At 36.9% G+C, this 22,884-nt stretch overlaps 1 protein-coding gene across 2 annotated transcripts in view; it reads left to right on the forward strand.

Moving 5' to 3' along the window:
* camk2d1 (calcium/calmodulin-dependent protein kinase (CaM kinase) II delta 1) overlaps window positions 1-22,884 on the forward strand; it is a 97,484-nt gene that overhangs the window by 71,945 nt on the left and 2,655 nt on the right. Inside the window, exons 10-17 of one of the 2 annotated variants that reach the window (XM_033983494.2) lie at window positions 374-496; window positions 581-664; window positions 5,162-5,204; window positions 8,358-8,398; window positions 16,556-16,604; window positions 20,108-20,183; window positions 21,228-21,322; window positions 22,405-22,651. In XM_033983494.2, coding sequence (XP_033839385.1) covers window positions 374-496; window positions 581-664; window positions 5,162-5,204; window positions 8,358-8,398; window positions 16,556-16,604; window positions 20,108-20,183; window positions 21,228-21,322; window positions 22,405-22,651 — 758 coding nt within the window. The remainder of the gene's footprint in view (window positions 1-373; window positions 497-580; window positions 665-5,161; window positions 5,205-8,357; window positions 8,399-16,555; window positions 16,605-20,107; window positions 20,184-21,227; window positions 21,323-22,404; window positions 22,652-22,884) is intronic. The other variant, XM_033983495.2, reaches the window with a different exon arrangement.

A 22,884-nucleotide genomic window follows, 5' to 3' on the forward strand; every position in this document is an offset into this window, starting at 1 on the left:
TAGGACAGGAAATAGCGAAGAGTCCTAAAACCGAATACCTCAACAATGAAAATTCCATCAAAAATACCAGAACAATTTACATGCAAGATTAAATATTGATTTAACAGGATAAAGGTGCTGTCATCTATTTTTATTAGACTATTCATAACGCTTGTGTAGTTTAGACAGGTTTTGGCGCTAACACAACTGGAATTACCTCTACATCTGCTGCCCATGTCCAACCAGGAAGTCAAATTATAAACTTCATCCAATTAAAAAAGAAACTAGACAAAACTAGGCACGTTTTTTAGTCTTTAGTCTTATGATGTTAACTATGTTCTGGTGAAATAGTACCTATCATATTCATTTTAACTAATTCTAACTTCTGCCGTAGTTTCCTTCTCCAGAGTGGGACACAGTAACATCAGAGGCGAAAGATCTGATCAACAAGATGCTCACAATTCACCCAGCCAAGAGAGTGACCGCCACGGACGCACTGAAGCACCCCTGGATCTGCGTATGACACCCGATATGTTAAAGAGACGATATACATGTTATATTTACTACCACTACTAATATATACTGTGAAATGTATCCATAGCAACGCTCCACTGTGGCCTCCAGTATGCACAGGCAGGAGACCGTGGACTGCCTCAAGAGGTTTAACGCCAGGAGGAAACTAAAGGTAACTATATGTGCTATTAGGTTACTGCACAAAATGGTCTGTACCACTAAGGTATGGTTGGTGTAGGTGTAACACAAGGCAAAGACTCAAACATTCCACTATGTTGTTAAACATGCTATTGTTATATCAGTGGTTAAAGATGTCCACCGTATCCAAGCTTAAGGCCTAAAAATACAGTTACTTTGGAATATTAAATCGTAGTAGAAGTAGAAGTGGTTGACAGAATCATTGAAGTCAGTGGTAAGTATTGAAAGAATTGCAGATTACAAACCGGTAGTAGCCCGTTTCTTTTATTTTTTCTACTACCGGTACCATATTACAACTACCACCAGGGATGCTACTGCTAATACAAACTACTAACTAATACTATCACTTGGTACATTTACATTGCCACAAGAAAATCATATAACTAGAATAATAACATCTGATCTAATACATATTTTTGGTGTGCATATAATAGTAACCAGTCTGCAAGTGGTGCTATGACTACTACAAGTATTAATACTACTATGTGACTACTACTACTGAATATTGACAAATGTATTTATTTTAGCCTATATATAGTCTTGGTCTGCACCTCCATTATCAGCAAAACATTGCATTGTTCCGAATGATAAAGCTGCTTCATATTCTTTCATTATTTACTAGAAAAAAGTGTCATTTGACAGAAAAAATATTCTAACTGTGGCAGTTTTAACCTAATCAGAACAAGTGGCGGTAGTGTTGTGATTGCATTGTAGTCTGCTGTGCACCATGGGACTTCCCCTTCACCGCTTTTGTACTTATGAAATGTTAAGTGCAAGCCGTGAGCGATGACTTTACGGGAGCAGGCCTCATACATTTTGGATGAGTTTAAAATAACTTTGGGTTGGAGGTCGCTTTGTGTTTTGGTTTTCTGACTTTGGCAGTGGTTCGAAATAACTTCCATTAGAAATCTGAAGGGAAAACTCAACTGTTAGTTTTACCAGACATGGTTTATTGAGAATTTCAGTGCCATTTTTAGATGTCTTTCACTCAGATATAGTAGTCTATGTCTTACCATTCTTGGCTTTCTGGTGGAGGGCTTTGCTTTCCCTGGAATGTTCCACAATATGGCATTTAACATATCTGTTTCCTCTCCATGGAGCCAAGCAGGTGATGCCACAAGGCCAAGTTACATGTCAGATCTGTGAACAGGCAACCCAGCTCAGTGTAAAAATGCATGTTTTTCTAGGTATTTTTGAACAATAAACTCATCTGCAATTGATTAAATCAAGCAATATTTAATCCTATACTGTGGAATATTCTAGAATCTAGGCAAAGCAATCACATCTCCATGGAGAGAAGAAAGGTTACATAGTACACCTTTAACACATAAACATTTTTTAGTTTTTCCTGTTTTTGAAATACAAGTATTATAGCATATTTAACTTTGAACTAAAGGTACACACTTTTCTGTTAACCATTTGTCACCAAGTTATAGTTAATCTCATATGGGCAAGGCAAGTTTATATGTATAGTACAATTCGTACACAAAATAATTCAAAGTGCTTTACAGAATAAGAATGACATTAAAATCATATGTCTGTGTAATCCCTTAGTCGTCCAGGTTTGATCCATAGCAAAAGACGAAGTTTAAATCTGTCAAATGGACAAATTGTTGTAGGAGTGAAGACATTTCACCGCTCATCTAAGCCATTTCTTCAGTTCTGGTCAGATTGCTGGTGGACACTGCCTTTAAATCTATCTGAAGGGAGGGGCTAACTATACTGAAACTGTAAACAGCTATTGTCTCCAGTTTCAGCTGAAACTACCATATTCAACCTTTAATGACCCTGCTATTGTTCTCTTTGTTTGTTTGGGTCTGAGGATGGAGTTACAGATGGAGGAGAGATTATGTCTCAGGCCCCCATTCCTGTTTAAGGAAGAATTGTCTTTCCTAACAAAAATAACATCTTTAACTCCCCTCTCAAACCATTTTTTTCCTCTGGCTAAAATCTGAACCTCACTATCTTCAAAGGAGTGGTTAGTGGCTTTGAGGTGGAGACAAAGGGAGATGCACCGTGATCTTGAACTCAGCTGATTACGAGGCTAAAGTGAACAGCCTCTTCAGTGACACCGCCACCTATGAATTGCTGAAACGAGACCCTACCAATGGGTACAAGAAAAAAATTGTAGACTGCTTACAGAAGCTGAAGAAGGAGGAAGTCATTGATAGACAGCTGTATTACAGACTCTATCCTAGTGACTCCAATCCTTGTATCTATGGCCTCCCAAAAATCCACAAAGACCCATTGTACGTAGCGCTGACTCTATCACATAAAATGTGGCCAAACATCTGAGGACGATCCTGGCTCCTTTGTTTGGCAACAAACATATTGAGAACACAGCAGAATTTGTGAGCAAAATCAAGCATGTCCAATTTGATACAGATGAGACCATGGTTTCATTTGATGTGACCTCTCCTTCACTTGTATCCCCATAACAGTGGAGGTGGAGGCAGCAAAGAGGAGGCTACTGCAGGATACTAAGCTAAAAGTGAGAACAAAACTGACACCGGACCAAATCTGCAAACTGCTGGAAATTTGTTTAAATACCACATATTTCCAGTTTAGAGGGAACTTCCACAGGCAAATCCAGGGCTGTGCCATGGGCTCACCGGTCCCTCCTTATACATGGAACCATTTGAACAGGAGACATTGGCCTCATTTCCAGGCACTCCATCCACACATTGGTATCGATACATGGATGACAACTGGACTAAAATCAAAATTCAAGATCTGTAACACTTTATTGCACATATTAATGCTGTGGATCCAAACATCAAGTTCACACGGGAAGAAGCCAAGGAAAACAAACTGGCCTTCTTAAATTGTGCAGTAACTATAGGAGAGGACAGGTGACTCAAGGTAGAAGTTTTCAGGAAACCTACACACACTGACCAATACCTGCTGTTTGATTCATACCATCCACTACAGCACAAACTCGGAGTTATCTTACAACACAGAGGTCAAGTGGTGTCCACAAACACAGAGGAAAAAGTGAAGAAGGAACAACACGTGGACAATGCCCTCTTGGCTTGTGGATACCCAAAATGGGCCTTCAATAGATCTAAGAGAGCCAAAAAACAGGACAATAGGGAATCTGAACCTAAAAGGAGAGACTTCCTTACACATCAGGTGTGTCTGAAAAACTGAGAATTTTCAGACCATATGAGATTCCTGTCTTATTCAAACCAACAAACACTTTAAGACAAAAACTGGTCCACCCAAAGGACAAAACCCCGAGCCATAAATCAAGTAATGTAGTCTACTCCATTCAGTGTAGAGAAGAGTACAGTGAGCGGTACATTGGAGAAACTAAGTAGCCACTCCACACAAACACCGGCGCAAAAGCGCCTCTGGACCCCAGTCCACCATACATCTCCATCTCAAAGCCACTAACCACTCCTTTGGAGATAGTGAGGTTCAGATCTTAGCCAGAAGAAAGAAATGGTTTGAGAGGGGGGTTGAAGAAGCTATTTTTGTTAGGAAAGACAATCCTTCATTAAACAGGAATGGGGGCCAGAGACATAATCTCTCCCTCATCTATAACACCATCCTCAGACCCAAAACAAACAAAGAGAACAATAGCAAGTTCATTAAAGGTTGAATATGGTAGGTTCAGCTGAACCTGGAGACACTAGCTGTTTATAGTTTCAGTGTAGTTAGCCCCTCCTTTCAGATAGATATAAGGCAGTGTCCACCAGTATTCTGACCAGAACTGAAGAAGCGGCTTGGATGAGCAGCAAAACATCTTCACTCGTACAACAATTTGTCCAATTAAAATCACAGTCCTCACTCTGGGCTGCTTTAAAGTCTATTCTCTGAGCCCAGGAAGCCAGTGTGGGCAGCTCTTAACACAGGAATTGCCCACATAATATGAGGGTAACTGTTGCCCACTCCCTGTCTTTTGGTGTAAAAGGTCTGGGCTTCAATTCCCTCAACAGGTTCCAAAAATGTCATTCTTAGTGAAATGACAAAAACAGTATAACTATGGCTATAACCATTCTAGTCATATTGCTTTATTTTTCACACTTTTATTTTTGTAATTCTATATTTGTGTTAAGTACAATTAATTATGTATTTACCATTTAGACTTTAAATTATTGGACATTAGACATAAGTTAGCAATTTATCTTCTTTTAGAATGGGAATTATTATATATGCGCTTTATTACATTGGATAGCATTAAAAACAGTTATGCAAGAGCTTAACTTAAAATCCTTATTACTGAGGTAGAGTCATATTATCTTTGGAAGAGCTTAAGCAGCTAACAGCATTATATCATTCGAATGTACTCCGAGTGCATTAAGCCTTCATATAATATATTCTACATTAGCGTTTATGGACATTGCGCACTTTCGCTTATGTTGACTGACTTAATGCCTGGCTGCGTGGGTGCAAGATTGAAAACAAGTGCCGTATTTCTTGGTTGACCTTTAACTGTTTATCTCCCACATCTCATTTGTGTCCCTAGGGTGCCATCCTGACCACCATGCTCGTCAATCGCAACTTCTCAGGTAAGATCAAACCGATTGCTAGCTTGTACTCCCCCACAACTACTGCATGGGTATTGCTCTTTTGTGTACGGTGGCCTTTGGAGTCCAATATTCTGTGTCTCGGCTGCCATTTAACCTCTTATTGACCGCGCAGTGAATGACCATCGCACGCTTGCCTGGAAAGGGCAAGCCATTCAAATGCACTCTGCTAAAGCTAACCGTTATGGATTATGTCTGCTAGAGATAAATGACAGCAGCATGTTCATTCACATTAATGCAGTTTTTCAAATATGGCAGCCCCTATTCGTTTGAATTACAGTAAGTGTGTTTATGTTGTGTTGACGTTTTGTTTTTCTTCCTTTCCTGGTCTCGTGTGGTAACTGGTGTAAGGTAAGACTTGTGGTGAAAGCATGCCCTCGCTAATAAATGAAGTGAACCAGTGGCAGCCATAAGAATTATGCATAGTACAGTACTTTATGAAACACCAATTTGTTTTAAATATGCCAGATTTAGCCTTTAAAGCGTAACTCCATTTGTTGTTCTCATAAATATATCAGACATCATAATTAGAAGAAAAGCTACTATAATAAACACAATAATAAATGACATACAAATACAGTATAATTCATCATTTCATACATGCATAAAGATATTTTTTATATATAATTTATTCATACATATACATTTTAGTGATTAGTGTTCCGATATGGTACAAACTATCTGTTGCCACTGTAAGCCTTCATCAGTTTGCAAATTCTATACAAGATAATGCCCCAAAACAACGTAATATGGTGCATGTCCGAGATTAGAATCAGATTTTGGGCACTGTGTTTGTAATAGGCCTATTGTCAGTATACCAATTGGTCAGGAGGCCTGTCATGATAACAGATTTTGAAGTATGATGTATTGCTGAAGTAAATCTAGACTGTAAACAATAATATCGCAACTCATTTCTGCCACTGATACAGTAACCCAAGAGCAGATTTAAACTGCAAAAATTATTCTAAATGTACAGTCTTGTTAAAGATCATGAGATGCAATCAATGAATAGAAGAATTAAACACTTTAGTACTTAGTGTGCATCTGTAATGAGTCATAGAAGATATTCGTTCAACCTTTTGCGGCTTAAATCTTTTCATCTAGCCAAAAAATCCCAATAATGCAAAGAAAATGTATGCACGATAAATATTGACCCCAAAACATAATTGCTCCAGCTTTCATATAGTGAACAATAAGTCAATATAGTAATTTTGTGACAGGGTTATTGGTCAGTATAGAAATAATATTAATTGAGAGCTTGTATTTTTTTTTTTATCAAAATGTTCAGCTGACTCTGACTGGTCTTGCCATCTGTTGTCATTTGTTGGTGCTACACTAATAATGGCTTCCTACAAACACAGTTATGAATAATCTGAACTCATTTGAAAAAAGCAGCCATTATTATTCCATTCAAACTCATCAATTCTCAATGACCCTTCAGACTAATTGTTTCCCCACTTAAATTATAAATTCTTACAGTGCCTGCTTTAGAGATGTTAATTGAAAAATATTAACTCCACAGCACGTAAGTGCACAGGGTTCCTATGTTGCGTCCAATTTGTTAAAAAAACACAAAAAAAAAACAAACTTATTTACACTCACATTGCCCTATTTTTTGTTTTTTTCTATGGAATTTGCAATCTATAAAATATGTTGAATTATACAAATGTGTATACACTGGAAAAATCGATAATGTGGTTAAAATGACTTTAATTCAGAATTTTAATGTGGATTTGATTTACCTTGCGAAGATAATTTTGTAATGATAAGAAAATAAAACTGCCAATGGGGTTAGTAAGAGCAAATATCTAAACCAGTGTTTGATAAATTAACTTGAAATAAGAAGCAATTGACACAAGTCTGAAACATCTTGAAATTAATTATCCAGGTCCATTAAAAGAGCACTATGTAACTTTTCTGTTGTAGGGTCCACCACGTGCTTGTCTCCATGTTATAGCTTTGCCTGGAATGTTTCACAGTATGGCATTAACTTATCCATCTCCATGTAGATAAGCAGCCGATGCCACCAGGCCAAATTACAAATCAGATCTTTAGAGAGGCGAACCTACTCACAGTATGAATGCATGTTTCATAAAGTATTCATTTGCAAAAAGAAAAACGCCTGTAATCAAAGAAGTGCAAGAAACCTTTAATGCATCCATCTGTTTTCTTCCACTTATCTGGGGCCGGGTCGTGGGGGCAAAGTCTAAGCAGGGACTGCCAGACTTCCCTCACCCCAGACACGTGAGGGATACCTTGGGATGCCGTTTGGTAAAAGATTCAAGGCAAAGCAATGACATCTGCATGGAGGCAAGCAAGGGGTGGATCTCTTCCTCACAGAAAAGTTACACAGTGCAGCTTTAAAGGTCCTATATTATGCATAAATGACTCTTGTTATAATGTTGTTACCTCCTCAAAAACATGCCTAGAGTTGTTTTGTTTCATTCACATGTTTGAGTAACCTTATTATTATTGTCTACATCTCCAAAGCTCAAAATGCTCTGTTCCACCTTGTGATGTCATGAAGTGGTAGTTTCCAAGTTAACAGCTCCCTTTTAGCTTTAGTTGAGTAGAGATTGGTGATTCTGGGGTTGAAATCATCTGAATAATTCCAGTGAAGCTGTATTTAGCTTAAAAACACAGTGGAGCACTTCCTGTATTATCACATGACATCACAAGGTGGATCAGAGTGTTTTCTGTTTGAGAGAAGAACTAAGCCTAAATATGCAGGGTTTGTGTGTTAAGCATTAAATACACAACTTCAAGCATCTTTTCGATGAGGAAACAACTTTATAAAATGGAACAGAAAATAGCGCAATATGGGCTCTTTAAGTAAATAAATCTATTCTAACAAATTTAGGACTATATGAAACAATACAATTAAACAAATACTGATTTTTAAATCATTTTAACCTTAACTAATTCATTCATATTTTGCAGTGTAGTCGCTCTAATTGCATGTTCCAAACTACTGATTTACTAAGTCGCATTTCATCCTCCACTTGATTTACATTTTTCTAATCGGAGGTGGCTCGGGGAATTCACAAGCGACTGTCTAGTCTTGGATACTCCTTGTAAATATGCTGTTTTCATTTAAATATTTATTCCTTTGTTTTGTTTCATCTCTCCTTACAGCAGCCAAGAGCCTCATCAACAAAAAGCCCGATAGTGTCAAAGTAAGTGTCACACACACGGATATATACACACATGCGCTTGCACAGAAGGCAGAAAAGGGAAAAGTTGCTTGGATCCAATTCTTTGTGAGATTTGCCATTATAATTATGCATTGTCGCGCTGTGAAGGAGCTAATAAGAGCTGATTATAAGGTTTGATTGGCGGGTGGCTGATAGGCTTCATCAGTCAGGCTAAAATTAAAATCCCCTCTGTGAGTAATATGTGTCAGTGATCCTGCATAGGATAAGGTTGAATGATTTTATATATATACACACATATATAAAGGATCTTATTTTATGTAGAATTGCATTGCATAGTTGTAGCACTATGTTGAGAGAACAGAAAAAGTTGATGGAAAGTGGGCCAAATCTTGTGAGGGCCAACAAACATTAGAAGTTGGATAAGTCGGTAATAATTTTGCACCCAGAAGTGGCAAAACAAAAATAATTTTTGTTATGTGTTGCTATGGGCAACCAGACCTAAAGTGTTACGTGAGGCCACTGAAATACATTTTTTTTCTTTGGTAGTGCTATAAATTGTGTGTTTCTGAAATCGCATTACAGACATATCTGCAATATTGTACACATTTTATAAGCTAAAAAAGATAATTATCTAGTTTTGTTGATATCCTATTGTTTGTAACTTGGTGATGGCTCTTAAAAAACATACAAATAATATATAATATAAGATTATAATCTTATATTATATTATATAACATTGTAATAATATATTATTACAATGTTAACACATAATACAATCAGTGCTTTAAACAGAACTGATTTAGCTGTAGCTTAGGATGCGGACAAGGTTGGTGGTGCAATTTCTTTGGCAAGACACTTCTGGACCCTGTAACAGGAAAAACTGCTTCCAGTTATCCTATTATGTAAGTTATTTCCTATTGTTGACCATTTCACCCATAGCAGGCAGTGGTCTAGATAGTATGCCCAAATTAATGAACCACCAAAATGTTAGGTTAGTGGATCTCTTCGTCTGTATCGCTCCTATATTTACTTCTGTCACATGTCTCTTTGTTTTAAAGAGCATTAGGCCAGCACAGGTCAATGTTTCCTCCTGGCTGCTCACACGCACATGCACAGGCCTGTGAATGAGGAGTGCATTGTGTGGAAGAGCTTTGGGTCATGCAGAGCTCCACAGGCCTACAGCCATGTAAACATGACATGAGGAGGAAGGAGAGAAAGGGGAGGCCCAAGTGTTAAGAGCAGGAGAAGCTGTTGTTTCCATTCAGTGTATTTTAGAACATATTGATCTAGAAAGTTATTTTGGGCTACTTTACCTATTTTATTCCAGGTAAAGGTTAAACTTTGAAGTTGTTTTTTGTATGGTGCTTTGTATAGCTGTGAAATCAATATGTGTTGTGAATAAAGAACATAGAATCTAGTCTGTAAAACAAAAAAATAAATAAATAAAAAATCAAACTGCTACTTCAAATACTGCTACATCAAACTTTTCCTTGAGTAATTTTAACCAACAGGGTCGATTCCTGTTTCTGCTATTGAATTGTTGGATGGATCAATTTAGTTAACTACAGTTATTTGAAATTGGATATTCATGGGTTTCAGGCTATCGCAACCGTCTCCATGGTCATAGCAATTAAACAGTTCAAATCAAATATTATATCTTTTGAATGGTCCTCTGTGGGTCCTGATGAAGTCCTTCAAGTCAAGAAGAATTTTTTTTGCCTGAAAACCCATGAATAGTTGACAATTGCTACCATTTATAACATAATGTGTTTGTTTTGCTTGGTTGCTTTTGGTGACCTGTCATGCTTTGCACTATAGTAAATAATAGCATCTCTTAGTCATACGGTGAAAACATGACACAGGTGACTTCTTGCTTGCTCCAATCGCCTACAGTAAACTTATTTTAGGTTGGTTATTTCAAAATGTGTGAACTTGTGGAATATGTCTTCAGATATACAACTAAATCGAATTACACTTCTGGAATGTTTTTTAATGGGACTGTTTTGTACTTGCTAATTCATGACATCACTATGCAAAGTATGCAAAAACATCAGGAAGTGATAGAGTGGTGCATTGTGGGAGCAGACACCAAGTATGGCCGCCGGTGGAGTGCTCTAATTCATCAGTGCTGTGTGCAGTAATTGGGTGATTTGTTTTATTCCAGTCTGTTGGTGCATATGTAGCTTTAAACGCCATAGCTTTCTGCTTCAGTTTACTACAAAAAGAGGGTGGGTGGTATTTATACTCGTTAAAAGTAGTTCTGATGATTGTTACTTGACATTATATTTAATGTCACTAGAGAAATAATGTTGTTTAAAGAGAAACAAAAATAAAATTGTATTCCATGATAAAGATGTGTTATAAAATTCATACTTTTTATCCCTCTAAAATTCTTATGAATCAGATGTCTATAATCCTCCTATAATAAAGTTTAGTTGGAAAAGAAAATTAAGCATCCTAACTCCATTGGCAGATCATTTCAAAATAATAATCTATATAAGGTTTCAAAGTAACATCTTGAATAGTCAAATAATATAGGTGTAATTAAAGGTGTACTACGTAACTTTTTTACATAACCATTTGTCTCCATGGAATGATTTTGCCACAATTTAGCATTTAACTTATCCATGGAGATAACCAGGTAGCACAACCAGGCAAGTTACTGGTTAGACCTATGGAGAGACGACCCCACCCATAGTAAGAATGCACCTGGTTGTACCAGGTTGCAGACCCACAGCCAGAGAAGTTACAAAGTGCACTTTTAATATGTAAAAACTAAATAAAAAGTACACCTTTCAAAACTCCACTAATCAATTGTGAATCCAGCTTATATGACACATTTAAATAGATATTCCTTTTTTATTTAAACATATTCAGACTCTGTTTTCTGATTTTCACCTGATTTTTGGGGGATTTTTTCTAATTTATTTCCTCCCACAGCATCAGCAGCAGCCCAAGTCTTATCCTGCCTGTCTCCATTTGTCCACTGTCTCATGTCCAACTCTGTCCCTCCAGATCAACAACAAGACCAATGTAGTGTGCACCCCCAAAGAGCCTGCTCCTGCGCTGGTACACGGCTTGCTTGTCTGTCTGTGCATGCATGGATGTGTATGTGTTCTGTGCACTGGATGTTTGTTGTGCTAACTAGTGCTGATGAGTAAATACTCAGATACTGGTGTGCGCTGCCAGCAGCACTGTACAGGGGACAAGCTACATCCTCCTCTGTTGTTGATGGTGGGAATGGCCAAAAGGGTACTTGCATGTTCTGAATAGGTAACATAGTTTTGTCGTAAATGTAAACCAAAGAACTGCGGAACAACCCAATAAGCTGCTTGGTCACTACTGGTAAATATATTTCTCACACTACTGTACTTTTATATTAATGCCAATTTAACATCTTAAAATCTCTATTGGTTTAACATTAGGTCAACTAGAAATTCTGATGATGTGTGATGACACAATCTTGAGCTCTATAAAAAATGTAAGAAGAGATGGTACAAGAAACATAATGAAATAAAAGCTAACCAGTGTGACTATAACTAATCTTGGCTAACTGGTGGCTTGTTGCTATGTGATAATGATGTGTCGTACAAAGTTACTTTTAGTGTGCTGTGCAAACAGCAACTTGTGTTGGTGTGTCAGTGACTTTGTTCCAGAGTGGTTAGCACTGCCGCAGAGGGGTTAGCACTTTACCCCTCGGCCTATTTCTAATGTTTTAAGATTGTGTGTGGTAATTCTGTATGGTGTTTGCATGTTCTCCTTGTGCCTGGAATGGTTTCCTCTAGTGACCCAAATTCCCTCTCTTTCCTAATATGTACTAATATTCCTAAATCAAAATAGGAATAGTCATTGTAGGCTGTCACTTCTATTCACTTATGAGCATGCATTGTTAATTAGTATAATACCCATAGACTCTATATCTCACTACTTGTCTGTTTTGAAGAAGTTATCCCTGTCATTCCCCAATTTGAGTCATTTTCTGAATTTATGTCAGTCATGGTAGACATTAGCTTGACTGTATTTTCATTAATGGTTACAAATGTTCATTGTCAGATGAAACCTTAGTTTGGCTTTCATTTAAATTAAAGAGTTCACAAAGATATTTTCACAATGTTTATTAAAAAAATAATACTGCATCGTTGTAATCATAAAACACACCAAATATTACATTCAAATATGTTAATCTCGATTTTTCTTTGCCGTGGTCTCTTTCTTCAGACTTTCTGACAGTTAAATGTTGTGTTTACATGAATGTTGGGCTCATATTTAACTTAAAATACTCATATTTGTCTGTGTAGGTGTTGCTGTAGTAAATAACACACACTGTTGTGCACAGAATCATCAGGGAATGTGCATATCAAAATTTGTACGCAAATTCGGCTCTAATGACTCTAATTGGGGAATCACAACCTTTCTTACTATTTATGAAAAACAGTAATTATTGAGTAATCTATTGTGGATATAGTGTTAGTTGTATAACACTTTTACATGTTTGCCAGTACAAGAAACTTCAATTTACACTTTCACACCCAATCCAAACCAAATTCTACATGTAGGGTACTGCTTATTTAATAACTCAGATTGTTCTATTGAGTCATAATAGTCAATGATTAATCTACTTCTTGGCCATATAGGCTACGCAATGGCATCCCTTATCTGAATCTAAGCAGCTGGGGTGTGCTCCTGTTAATGTGATAAAATATGAATCATACATATTGTAATCAGTGCATATTAATGAACATATGTGGAGCATGCTATAAAGGTGCTTCTTTTTATAGATCACTATTGTCATGTAAATAGACCCATTTCTGCAGGTCAGCTGGGACCAACCCCATTTAACTACTATTCATATATTCACAGCCTGTATTTTGCATAGCCCGTAGTAACAATATGTGCGTACAGTTGGCTGCTAATATTAGCTCAGTAGCGTCATGTGCTATCATATATGGAGCACATGTGTAAGTGTTAGCGTGTACATGTCGAGCCATCTGTTGTGTGTTTCCATGGTGATAGTTATGCCTCGTACTTGTTAGCATGTATAGTCATTTGTTTCCATATTTTGTGGTTGCCTAAACAATATGTGGATCTTAACTTGCTTGTGTTTTCTTGCAACTTCGAATCAGGAGCCTCAAACTACAGTTATCCACAACCCCACAGATGGAACTAAGGTATTCTCCACCCCTGCCATAGCTCTGACCCATGTACATGGGTATGGGTATTGCTGCTTTGGTTGTGATTCTTGGCTATTCCATGTTCATATGTTGTGGTTACATACATACTCGACATCCATTTTAACATTGTATTCTCGTGCCCAGAGGTGTGTAGAGTAGCCAGTAGTTGAAGTACAAGCTGTAGCATTACTTAAAGGTGGAGTATGTGACTTTTCTCTGGTTTGGCAGCATGAAGATGACATGGCTAGACCTTAAATGTTCCACAGTATGGCATTTAAGTTTTTTCTTTCCATGGAGACAACCAGGCCAAGTTACCCACTCACAGCAAGATTGTTTTTCCTAGCAATTAGAAAAAAATTGAATAAAGGCAAGATAGATCAGCCATACTGTGGACATTCCAGGCAAAACTATAACATCTCCATGGAGACCAGAAGTTTGAGGTCCCTCCAGGAAAAAGTACATAATGCACCAATATTACTTGAGTAGAAATAGGGAGCAGTGAGCTAAATAATTCTAAATAATTCACCAAACACTTGGAACAAGTTTGTTGAACATGTTTGAGTGTTCAGTAACTGCATCTAACATCTGATTTACAGTTTAAAATGTATTGAAGCATACATTAAAAAAAAAAAAAAAAAAACATGAAATAACGCAAAGATGCTGGTATTTTCAAAGGTGCACAAAAATAATCAAAGCTAAGGCTGTGTTCACATTTCCTGGATTAATCCCGGTTTAGTTGAGATGTAGACTGGTTTGGTCCTGTTTGGTTCTAACTTTGATGTGGTGTGAGTGTGAATGTGAATGCAGCCTAAATAAAATGCTGAATACATTTGTCAACCTAAATATTTTATCACTTATAGACTTCCTCGTAGGTAGTAACCAAAGCATTTACAGGTATTAAGTAGTATTTTTTGTTCAAAAATATATAGGCCTATCATTACACAAGTAGAAGTGTAGAAGTGAAAATATGGTGCCAGAAAACTGCTATTAAAGGTCCCATGTTACGCAAAATTTAGCTTTATGCCATGTTATAATGTTCTTATCTCCTCAAAAAATATGCTTGGAGTTGTGTTTTGTTTTATTCGCATCTGTATGAGTAACTTTATTATTAGTCTGTCCACATCTCCAAAGCTCAAAATCTTCTGTTCCACCTTGTAATGTCATGAAGTGGTAGTTTTCAAGTTAACGACTACCTTTTACCTTTAGTTGAGTAGAGATTGGCAATTCCAGGGCTGAAATCATCCAAATAATTCTGATTGCTACTGAAGGTGTATGGAGTTTAAAAACACAGTGGAGCACTTGCTGTATTATCACATGACGTCACAAGGTGGAACATAGTGTTTTCTGTTTGAGAGAAGAACTCAGCCCAAATATCCAGGTGTGTTAAATATGTGTGAATGAAACAAAACACAACTCCAGGTCTGTTTGTGATGAGGAAACAACATTATAACATAGATCAGAAAACAGTGTAATGTGGACCGTTTAAGTAAACTTTCCTCAAAATGTTTTTGTTTAACTGATTTCTACCCACCTCTGATTATGCATTACATATTTACGTATTTATTTATTTAATTTTATTTCTGACCAAGTTCATGTTTGGCGAATACATGGAACATGAGGCTTGCTGTGTTTTGTAAAGCGATATTATGTTAGCATGTTGTTGTGAAATGGGACAGCCTGGAGTCATTGGTGTGTGTGTGTGTGTGTGAATGTGCGGTTCTACATTACATAATACAACATAATATCATACGTGAATATACCCCCCATAGGCCTGTGCATGCTGTGTGTTTCTTTGTGCAGTGAAATGACAAAAAGCTCATATTGTGGTGTGTAGATGGAACAAGTGTAGTGGTATTGTTCATTCATGCCTTGTAGCAAAGTCAAGTAAAGTTGGTTTGAAAAATGGGTTTAAAATTTGTACAGGCTTCATATAACAGCAGATGCCAACAATATATACAAGTTTATATATTGTACAGTGAATGTGTAATGTGTAAGCGCTATATGCCATGTCCTCCATCTACTTAAATGTTAACATTAAGTTGTACATTGCCTCTACATTTATTTGATTCAATATGGGGATGAACATAATGTAATACTTAACATGGTTGTATTGTCAAGGAGCATTGTTTAAAGGGTACTTGCTTTTGAACCATGAGCGAAGAAAATAACTGTAAGCCTTAGTCCCTTTGCTAGGGAGTCACTCATTAAACCATTACAGAGAAACAACTGTCTGGAATAGTCACAGGAAGTTGTTTCTGCATGGTTCTTGTCCAAGAACATGTCTGATTGGATAGAAGTAGCTGTCCCTGATAGTTGCTTCTCTATGCTTCCCATTATGAGACACAATTCCTATAAAACAAGACATGATGTGAGATTGGGCTCACCAGACAAGAGTTCACAAGACAAAAGCATAAAGATTGTTAAGTTATGTTAGACTTAGACTTGATTTTATACTCTTTTGACTCCTGATTTATTGTCAGCGTAATCCCTCAGTCATCCAGGTATGAAGCGTCCATAGCAAAAGAAAAAATCTATAGACCTATCCAACAAATGGAAACTATACAAATAGGTGTCAGTGTTGTTAGCTCCCTCCCTTTAGACAGATATAAGGCAGTATCCACCAGCGATCTGACCAGAACTGAAGAAGCAGCTTGGATGAGCAGCAAAAAGTCTTCACTCAAAAAACTTTTGGTCCAGTCCACCAAGAAGTTTCCGGATTTGATTCCCAGACTGTGTGGAACCAATTTTGGATGGGTTTCCTCCAGGCGCTCCAGTTTCCCCCATCAACCTAAAACAAGCACAATAGGTAAAAAAGGGTAGCCCTGATCTTGACTAACTCAGGATGTGGAGATGGATCCCCAGACGCTACACTGCTCCTGACAGGTTGCCTTATCTAGCAAACTGTCTGCATTTGACCCAACTTTCAATGCTGCTTTGATTTAGTTAAATTAAAAAGTGTGTTATTGTGTGTGTTTGTTGATCTCAAAGCTGGTGTTGTCTTGTGCAGGGTTCCAGTGAGAGTGCCAACACCACCATAGAGGATGAAGATGTCCGAGGTATGGATCATATCTACACAATGTCTTTTCTACCATTTGTTTCACTCTTGAGTTCAAAATGTTGATTCTGTCTTTGCTTGAAAAACAGTTTGTACATCTGATTTTCTAGCATGTTTCTGGTTTCACCTTGCTTGATATTTGCATGTCACAGCTTTTATTCTCTGATTAAGGGCCTTATCTTCCACTGGACCTGAAATTACTTCCAAATGTTATACTGTTGAAAAAATAAGTCAGTTGTTTTCTATCAGTGTGTTAAGCAATGTGTTTTCTAAAGGTTTTTTTTGTTTTGTTTACATTATCATCTTTCGCTATTATTTTTCTTATTTAATCATTGCCTACCAACTACCATATAGTCACATCACATACAATTCCCAATTAACCCAACATTAACCTGTACACCAAGAGAGTACACCAAGTAAACAATAAGGACGCACTGTGCAACTTTTCTAATGATGAGTTTGTCACCTACGTCTCCTTGCGTGGAATATTCCACAGTATGCCATTAAAGTGATCTATCTTGCTTTATTTTATTACAGATGTTTTATCGCTCAAAATACTTTAAAAAAATGCTGAGTGGGGCTGCCTCTTCACAGACCTCACACATAACCTGGTTGCGTCAGTACTTGCCTCCATGAAGGCTGAGAAGTTGCCATGCAGTTACCATGCTATGGAACATTCCAGACAAAGCATTAACATCTCCACGGAGACAAGCAGTTGGAGGACGCTCCACCAGAAAAGTTACATAGTGCACTTTTATAGACTGTAATAGAGCGTTTAAGACAAACTTTTTGTTACTGTTCATTCAAAAGGTATTCTGAGATAATAACATAGTGGTCTCCAGTAGTCAAGTGGTTTTTAAGCTACAGGACTTGGAATCTTGGCTTTTATAACCTATTAAATGAAAAACATGATAAACTTTCTAGTCATTGAAAAAGTTTATATTGTTTTGGCCACTAGAAACATATTTACCCCGCAAGTTTCATTTATGACGTAGTAGTATGATTCACTTCTCTATGCACAATCTTTGCTGGCCTGTTGTTGAATTTGATAAACAACCATTAAAAAAAAACATTCCATGATGATCATTTTGTTCTAACAGTGTGAAATACTCATCACTGGTACAGTTTGCCCATAGTCAGTTTTTTAATAACATAATTTTCTCATGCCTTGGGTTACATTATCTTCTGTCTGTTCTCCAACATCATTTCATTTTTCTTTCTTTCTTCACATCCCTCCATCATAATATAGATTACAAACATTCCCGTCGCTCCTCTAGCCCTCACATCTACTACCTCAAAAATTTAGACCCTCAAAGCCCACTCCTCCCCCGCTCTGCCTCCTCCTCTTCCTCTCTCTCCTCCTCTTCATCATCAATATTCCCATGGTATAGTTTTAGTCTTTGGTCTCCAGTATGGCCCAGCTCTGAGCAGTGCAGCCTGGGTATCGTATGGGCGTTAGTTGTAGCCTATGTAGTTCTATTTTGTACGACTGCCTATCTACTATTTAGTCCTGACCACGCCCACAAATGCCGGTGTGAGTCCCAAAGCGAGCGTGCTGACAGTATAAGGCCCCTGCCAAGATTGGGCCCCGTGGATTTTCAGTGTAAGTGTAGATTTCTTGAAAGAATGCTAGAATAGTTTTTACAAGAAGTAGCTCAAGCAGTTGCAACCTTATCTGCAAAATAGGTTAAAAGCAAAAAAAAAAAAAAAAAAATTCCATATTTTTTCCATATATAAACCAAATTCTCATTTTTTTGAGAAACTTTTTTTTTTTTTTTTTTCAGAAACAAACTGAACTTCTGTATTTCTTAAAGCAAAATATCACAAGATCAAATTGGAAATCAAATTGGAAATTGATACTGAATTGGCTTCATTTTTTATAGTTCTAACGTAATAATATTGTATATAGTTTTGTTATATTTGCATCTGATTGGGTTGCATTTGGTTTTGTTAATCTAAAGCTGATAGTGGATTTTCCCAGTAGATTTAGTGAAAACTAGTAGATAAAGTGCTCCTTGAAGCTAGTAGTAAAATAGTAGTCTTGTAGCTCCACCTTGTGATCATAAACTGTCACAACACTGCTATATCTTAAAGTGAAAATTGGATATGTTGAAGTTTGATTAAACATTGCATATAGTAATAAGGTTAAATATATAATCAACAATTCTCAATATAAGAACTGCAAACATTAACACTGTACCATAAAATTATACTATGTAACCATAATTTTAAATAATAAGATTTTGATCAGCTCTGAAGATCGTTTTGTGTTGCAGGCTAACCATACATGCTCACAGACATGTGGTAAATGCACTAATTAATAGCTAAAAAAAACATGCATTATTAATGTATTTATTGGAAATATTTTTGAATATAAACATCACAGCCTGTAATTTCGCATTATTTACTGTCTTCAAAATAGTTTAAAAGAAAAGGTCACCTTCTTTTAACACTCACATTGCTACTACTACTACTTTGTCAGTGTTGTGATTGAACTGTGTGCTGCTGCTCACTTATTGGTTCTTGGTGCCCTAAAAACAAAAACATATTTACTCATACTGATCAATTCTAATATTCTGTGCATAAACAATATAGGATTTTAATCAGGGCCATTTAACACAAAAAATAGTTTGATTTCTTCCTTGGAGCACTCCATTAAAAAGACCAAGCTGATCATTGATGATTAGAAATAACTGAAGTCTATGCAAGTTCATTTTTACTAATCCAGGTATGATAATTCTCAAAATAATATCATTACGTCAACTTGATATTTTAGTTTTTTTAAAGAATAAAATCCATTTGACGTAATTTGTTTGAGAAACTACTTACTTACACTGCAGCCTGCTATTGGTTCATAACCATGACAATATAAAAGTGCGGATTTTGTCAAAACGTAAACATTTACAGTTCTGACAAAGCTGATCTCATTAGAAATGTATCTTATCTGTAGAATTCAATGTCGTCGGCTCTCTGCCCAATGCCTACAATGTTATCGACTCCCACCCCAACCAGTCTAAAGCAGCTTCGCTATGCACACAACCAGTCCACTGTGAACCAGATGGCTTCACCAAGCAACCAATAAGATTCTGGGATAAATTCGGACCCTTTTTAAAACCCTCACAACATTCAATAGTTCAAGCACACCATGTCTCCTATGTGGTGTCTGGCCGTGATGCTTTCACTAACCGTAGTAACTGGCAGGGTTACAGTTAGTAGTCAGATGAAAAAATGCCCAGTGAATGAGTCTATGCAGGCGGTGGAAGGTAATGCATGAGTAGACTATATGCAATTTGTCTTCTGTCCATGTGACCTCTTGTTGTCTGCTGTCTTCTAGCTTACCTTCTTAGCATGAAAGGTAATTTAGATGTTGTCTTGTCCAGTCCTTGCTATTTCCCCCCCCCCCACTATTTGATCCAAGTGTGTGTATTGTGTATGCATGTTTCCTTATCTGTTCAAATGCCGAGTTGTGGTAATTGAAACTGACAAATGTTGTGTTGTTTTTAGCCCGCAAGCAAGAAATTATCAAAGTGACAGAGCAGCTCATCGAAGCGATCAACAATGGAGATTTTGAGGCCTATACGTGAGTTTGAATTGTCATTGAATTGTTGGTATGTTATGTTACTGTTAAATGAAATAAGACCAAAGTAACTGATTTAATAAAGAATTAATTTGCAAAAAAAGTTATCGGATGCTTGGAGTTTACTCTTAGTGTAGAAATATTTTCAAAAGCCTGTATATTACTTGTATATTGTATATACATTCCTTCTTGATAAAATCCACTTGTCTTTGATAATACGTCAAGACAATCTTAACAGAGAGAAAAAAAACTTTTTGGCAATTTTTCAAAACAGAGATATCTGGTTTTGCTATTAAACTCTTTATATGTTAAGTATGAAAGTTTGCAAGGAGTGTTTCGACTAATATGACCTATAATTGTATTTGAAATCAGTTTCTGAAATTTTATAAAATGCAAATTTAGCAAAATGTTTTGCTAGTTTTTACCATATAACCAGTTTGCCTCTGTTGTGCTTCTAAACTCTTAATATTTGAGATTCTATGGAAAAATGAATGGGAAATTAAGTTTTAGAACCTCAGCAGGCTTCAAAGTGGGTGGGACTGTAAACATTACCTAACTGTATGTTCAGAAAAGAAGTAAACATGTACAAATCCTATATTGACTTTACTGATAACTAAGATAGTTTTCTCACAATTGCAAAACATTTAATATAATGTTAAATGTGTGCATACTTTGGATTTCTGGAGCTATTCATCTAATGAGAAATCTGAATGAGATCTCACTTTCAGTTGCCAGATCAGACAACCAAAACCAGGTTTCAATAAACCCAAAAGGGCTTTCGGTTTATAGTTTTCAGCTTCCTGCTATTTGCAACATCTGAGGGCTTTTTTCCCATGTTTTCAAAGTTTATGACAGTTAATGGCATCCCGGACGAAACCAGTAGAAGCACAAGAAATTACTACGACCTTTAAGTTATAATTTTTTTAATTGTTCAAGCTTCAGGAAGAGTTACTTTCCTGTTATTGTTTAAAAATATCTATCTAAATTTTGAATCCCAATGTAAGTAGAGGGCTGAGATAATGCTTGTAACCACTGTGTGCGCTACAGGAAAATATGTGACCCTGGGCTGACGTCGTTTGAACCCGAGGCTCTGGGGAACCTGGTGGAGGGCACGGACTTCCACCGCTTTTACTTCGAAAATGGTAAAAATTATTATGAAACTGTGTGCTTTTGAAATATGCGGGGGTAGAGCTGTCCTGTCATCAAAGAAAAGTGAAAATTACATTAGCATATAAAAGGGCCGCTACAAACCACCGCAAACGATGATTGTAGCAGTCCCATTCTCATAATGTACTGCACAATGAGAGCCTATAGATCCACCAGACACCTTTGATTTTAGAACTAAAGTAATAGGTTTTCCATTTTATAGAAAATTACATGCATTCTATGAGAATAAAGGAGTACAGCAATTACCATTTTTGTTAAAAATACAATGTAATTGAAGTACTGAAAGACTGCAAGACCGCAAAGATAATACCAACTAGAGATGGACAATTTGGGAAAAATATCGAAGGCAAGCATTACAATTAGATTTGCTATTTATGTTTTCATAATAGGATTCTGTTCAAAGTTCACATTTTATGTTCAGAAGAATTGGAAAAAAAAACTGAAATATGAACTAACAAAGTAATACAAGAAACACATATCAGTACATGTTTATGCAGATCTACTACAGGGTTGGCAGTTTTTTATTCAGAATGACATGATATTTTCATGTCTCCTTGTTTGTGGAGGAGATTGTGGTACTTCAAAAATTGTATTCCATTCAAATTTCAAGAACAATCCATTGTGCAGTCTGAACACTAGGCATGTCACATTAATTACTATATTTGCTTATCGTTCACTATATGAAAGCTGGGACTATATATTTTGTGGCTTAATATTTATCGTCTATACATTTTCTTTGTAAAAGTGGGAGATTTGGGGTATTTTAGTTGTAAAACGATAACATTTGAGCTATAGGGATTTGGATAATTAACTTCTATGGCTAATTATCGGTTCATTCTGCTATTTGTGATGCAGCTCAAGCCTTTTGAATGATACTGTATATTTAAAAAATGGTTTACTGGGATTATCTTTCATTATTGTTATTGTATCAGTGGCATAAAATAGTCTCAATATTATTGTTTACTGCAGTATATCTCTGTATCAATATATTGTGCTTAAAATTTTGTTATCATGACAGGGCTACTGAACACTCTTCTATATCCATTTGTTCCCTCAGCTCTGTCCAAACACAAACAGGCAATCCACACCATCCTGCTGAACCCTCACGTGCACCTGATCGGGGACGAGGCTGCATGCATTGCGTACATCCGCCTGACGCAGTACATGGACTCCAGCGGCCTGCCCCGGACCATGCAGTCAGAGGAGACGCGCATATGGCACCGCCGAGACAGCAAGTGGCAAAACATCCACTTCCACCGCTCTGGGTCACCCACCGTGCCCCTCAACGGAGGACCACGACTAGGGTAGGAGTGTGCATAGATGATTGGGGTTAATAACATAACTGTTTAAAGATGTAATTCAGGTATTTGTTAAAGCAGACCAATTATGCAAAATTTACTTTTCAGAGGTTTTAACCATGTTATAGTTGTTTTCCCTCACCATTATCCACTTGAAGTTGTAATTGGAGTGATTCATGCATGTTTGAGGGGTGTCAAAACTTTTCTCAATAAGAGCCACATATAAAACCACAGACAAA

Source organism: Periophthalmus magnuspinnatus, chromosome 18 (assembly GCF_009829125.3).
Source record: "Periophthalmus magnuspinnatus isolate fPerMag1 chromosome 18, fPerMag1.2.pri, whole genome shotgun sequence".
NCBI lineage: Eukaryota > Metazoa > Chordata > Actinopteri > Gobiiformes > Gobiidae > Periophthalmus > Periophthalmus magnuspinnatus.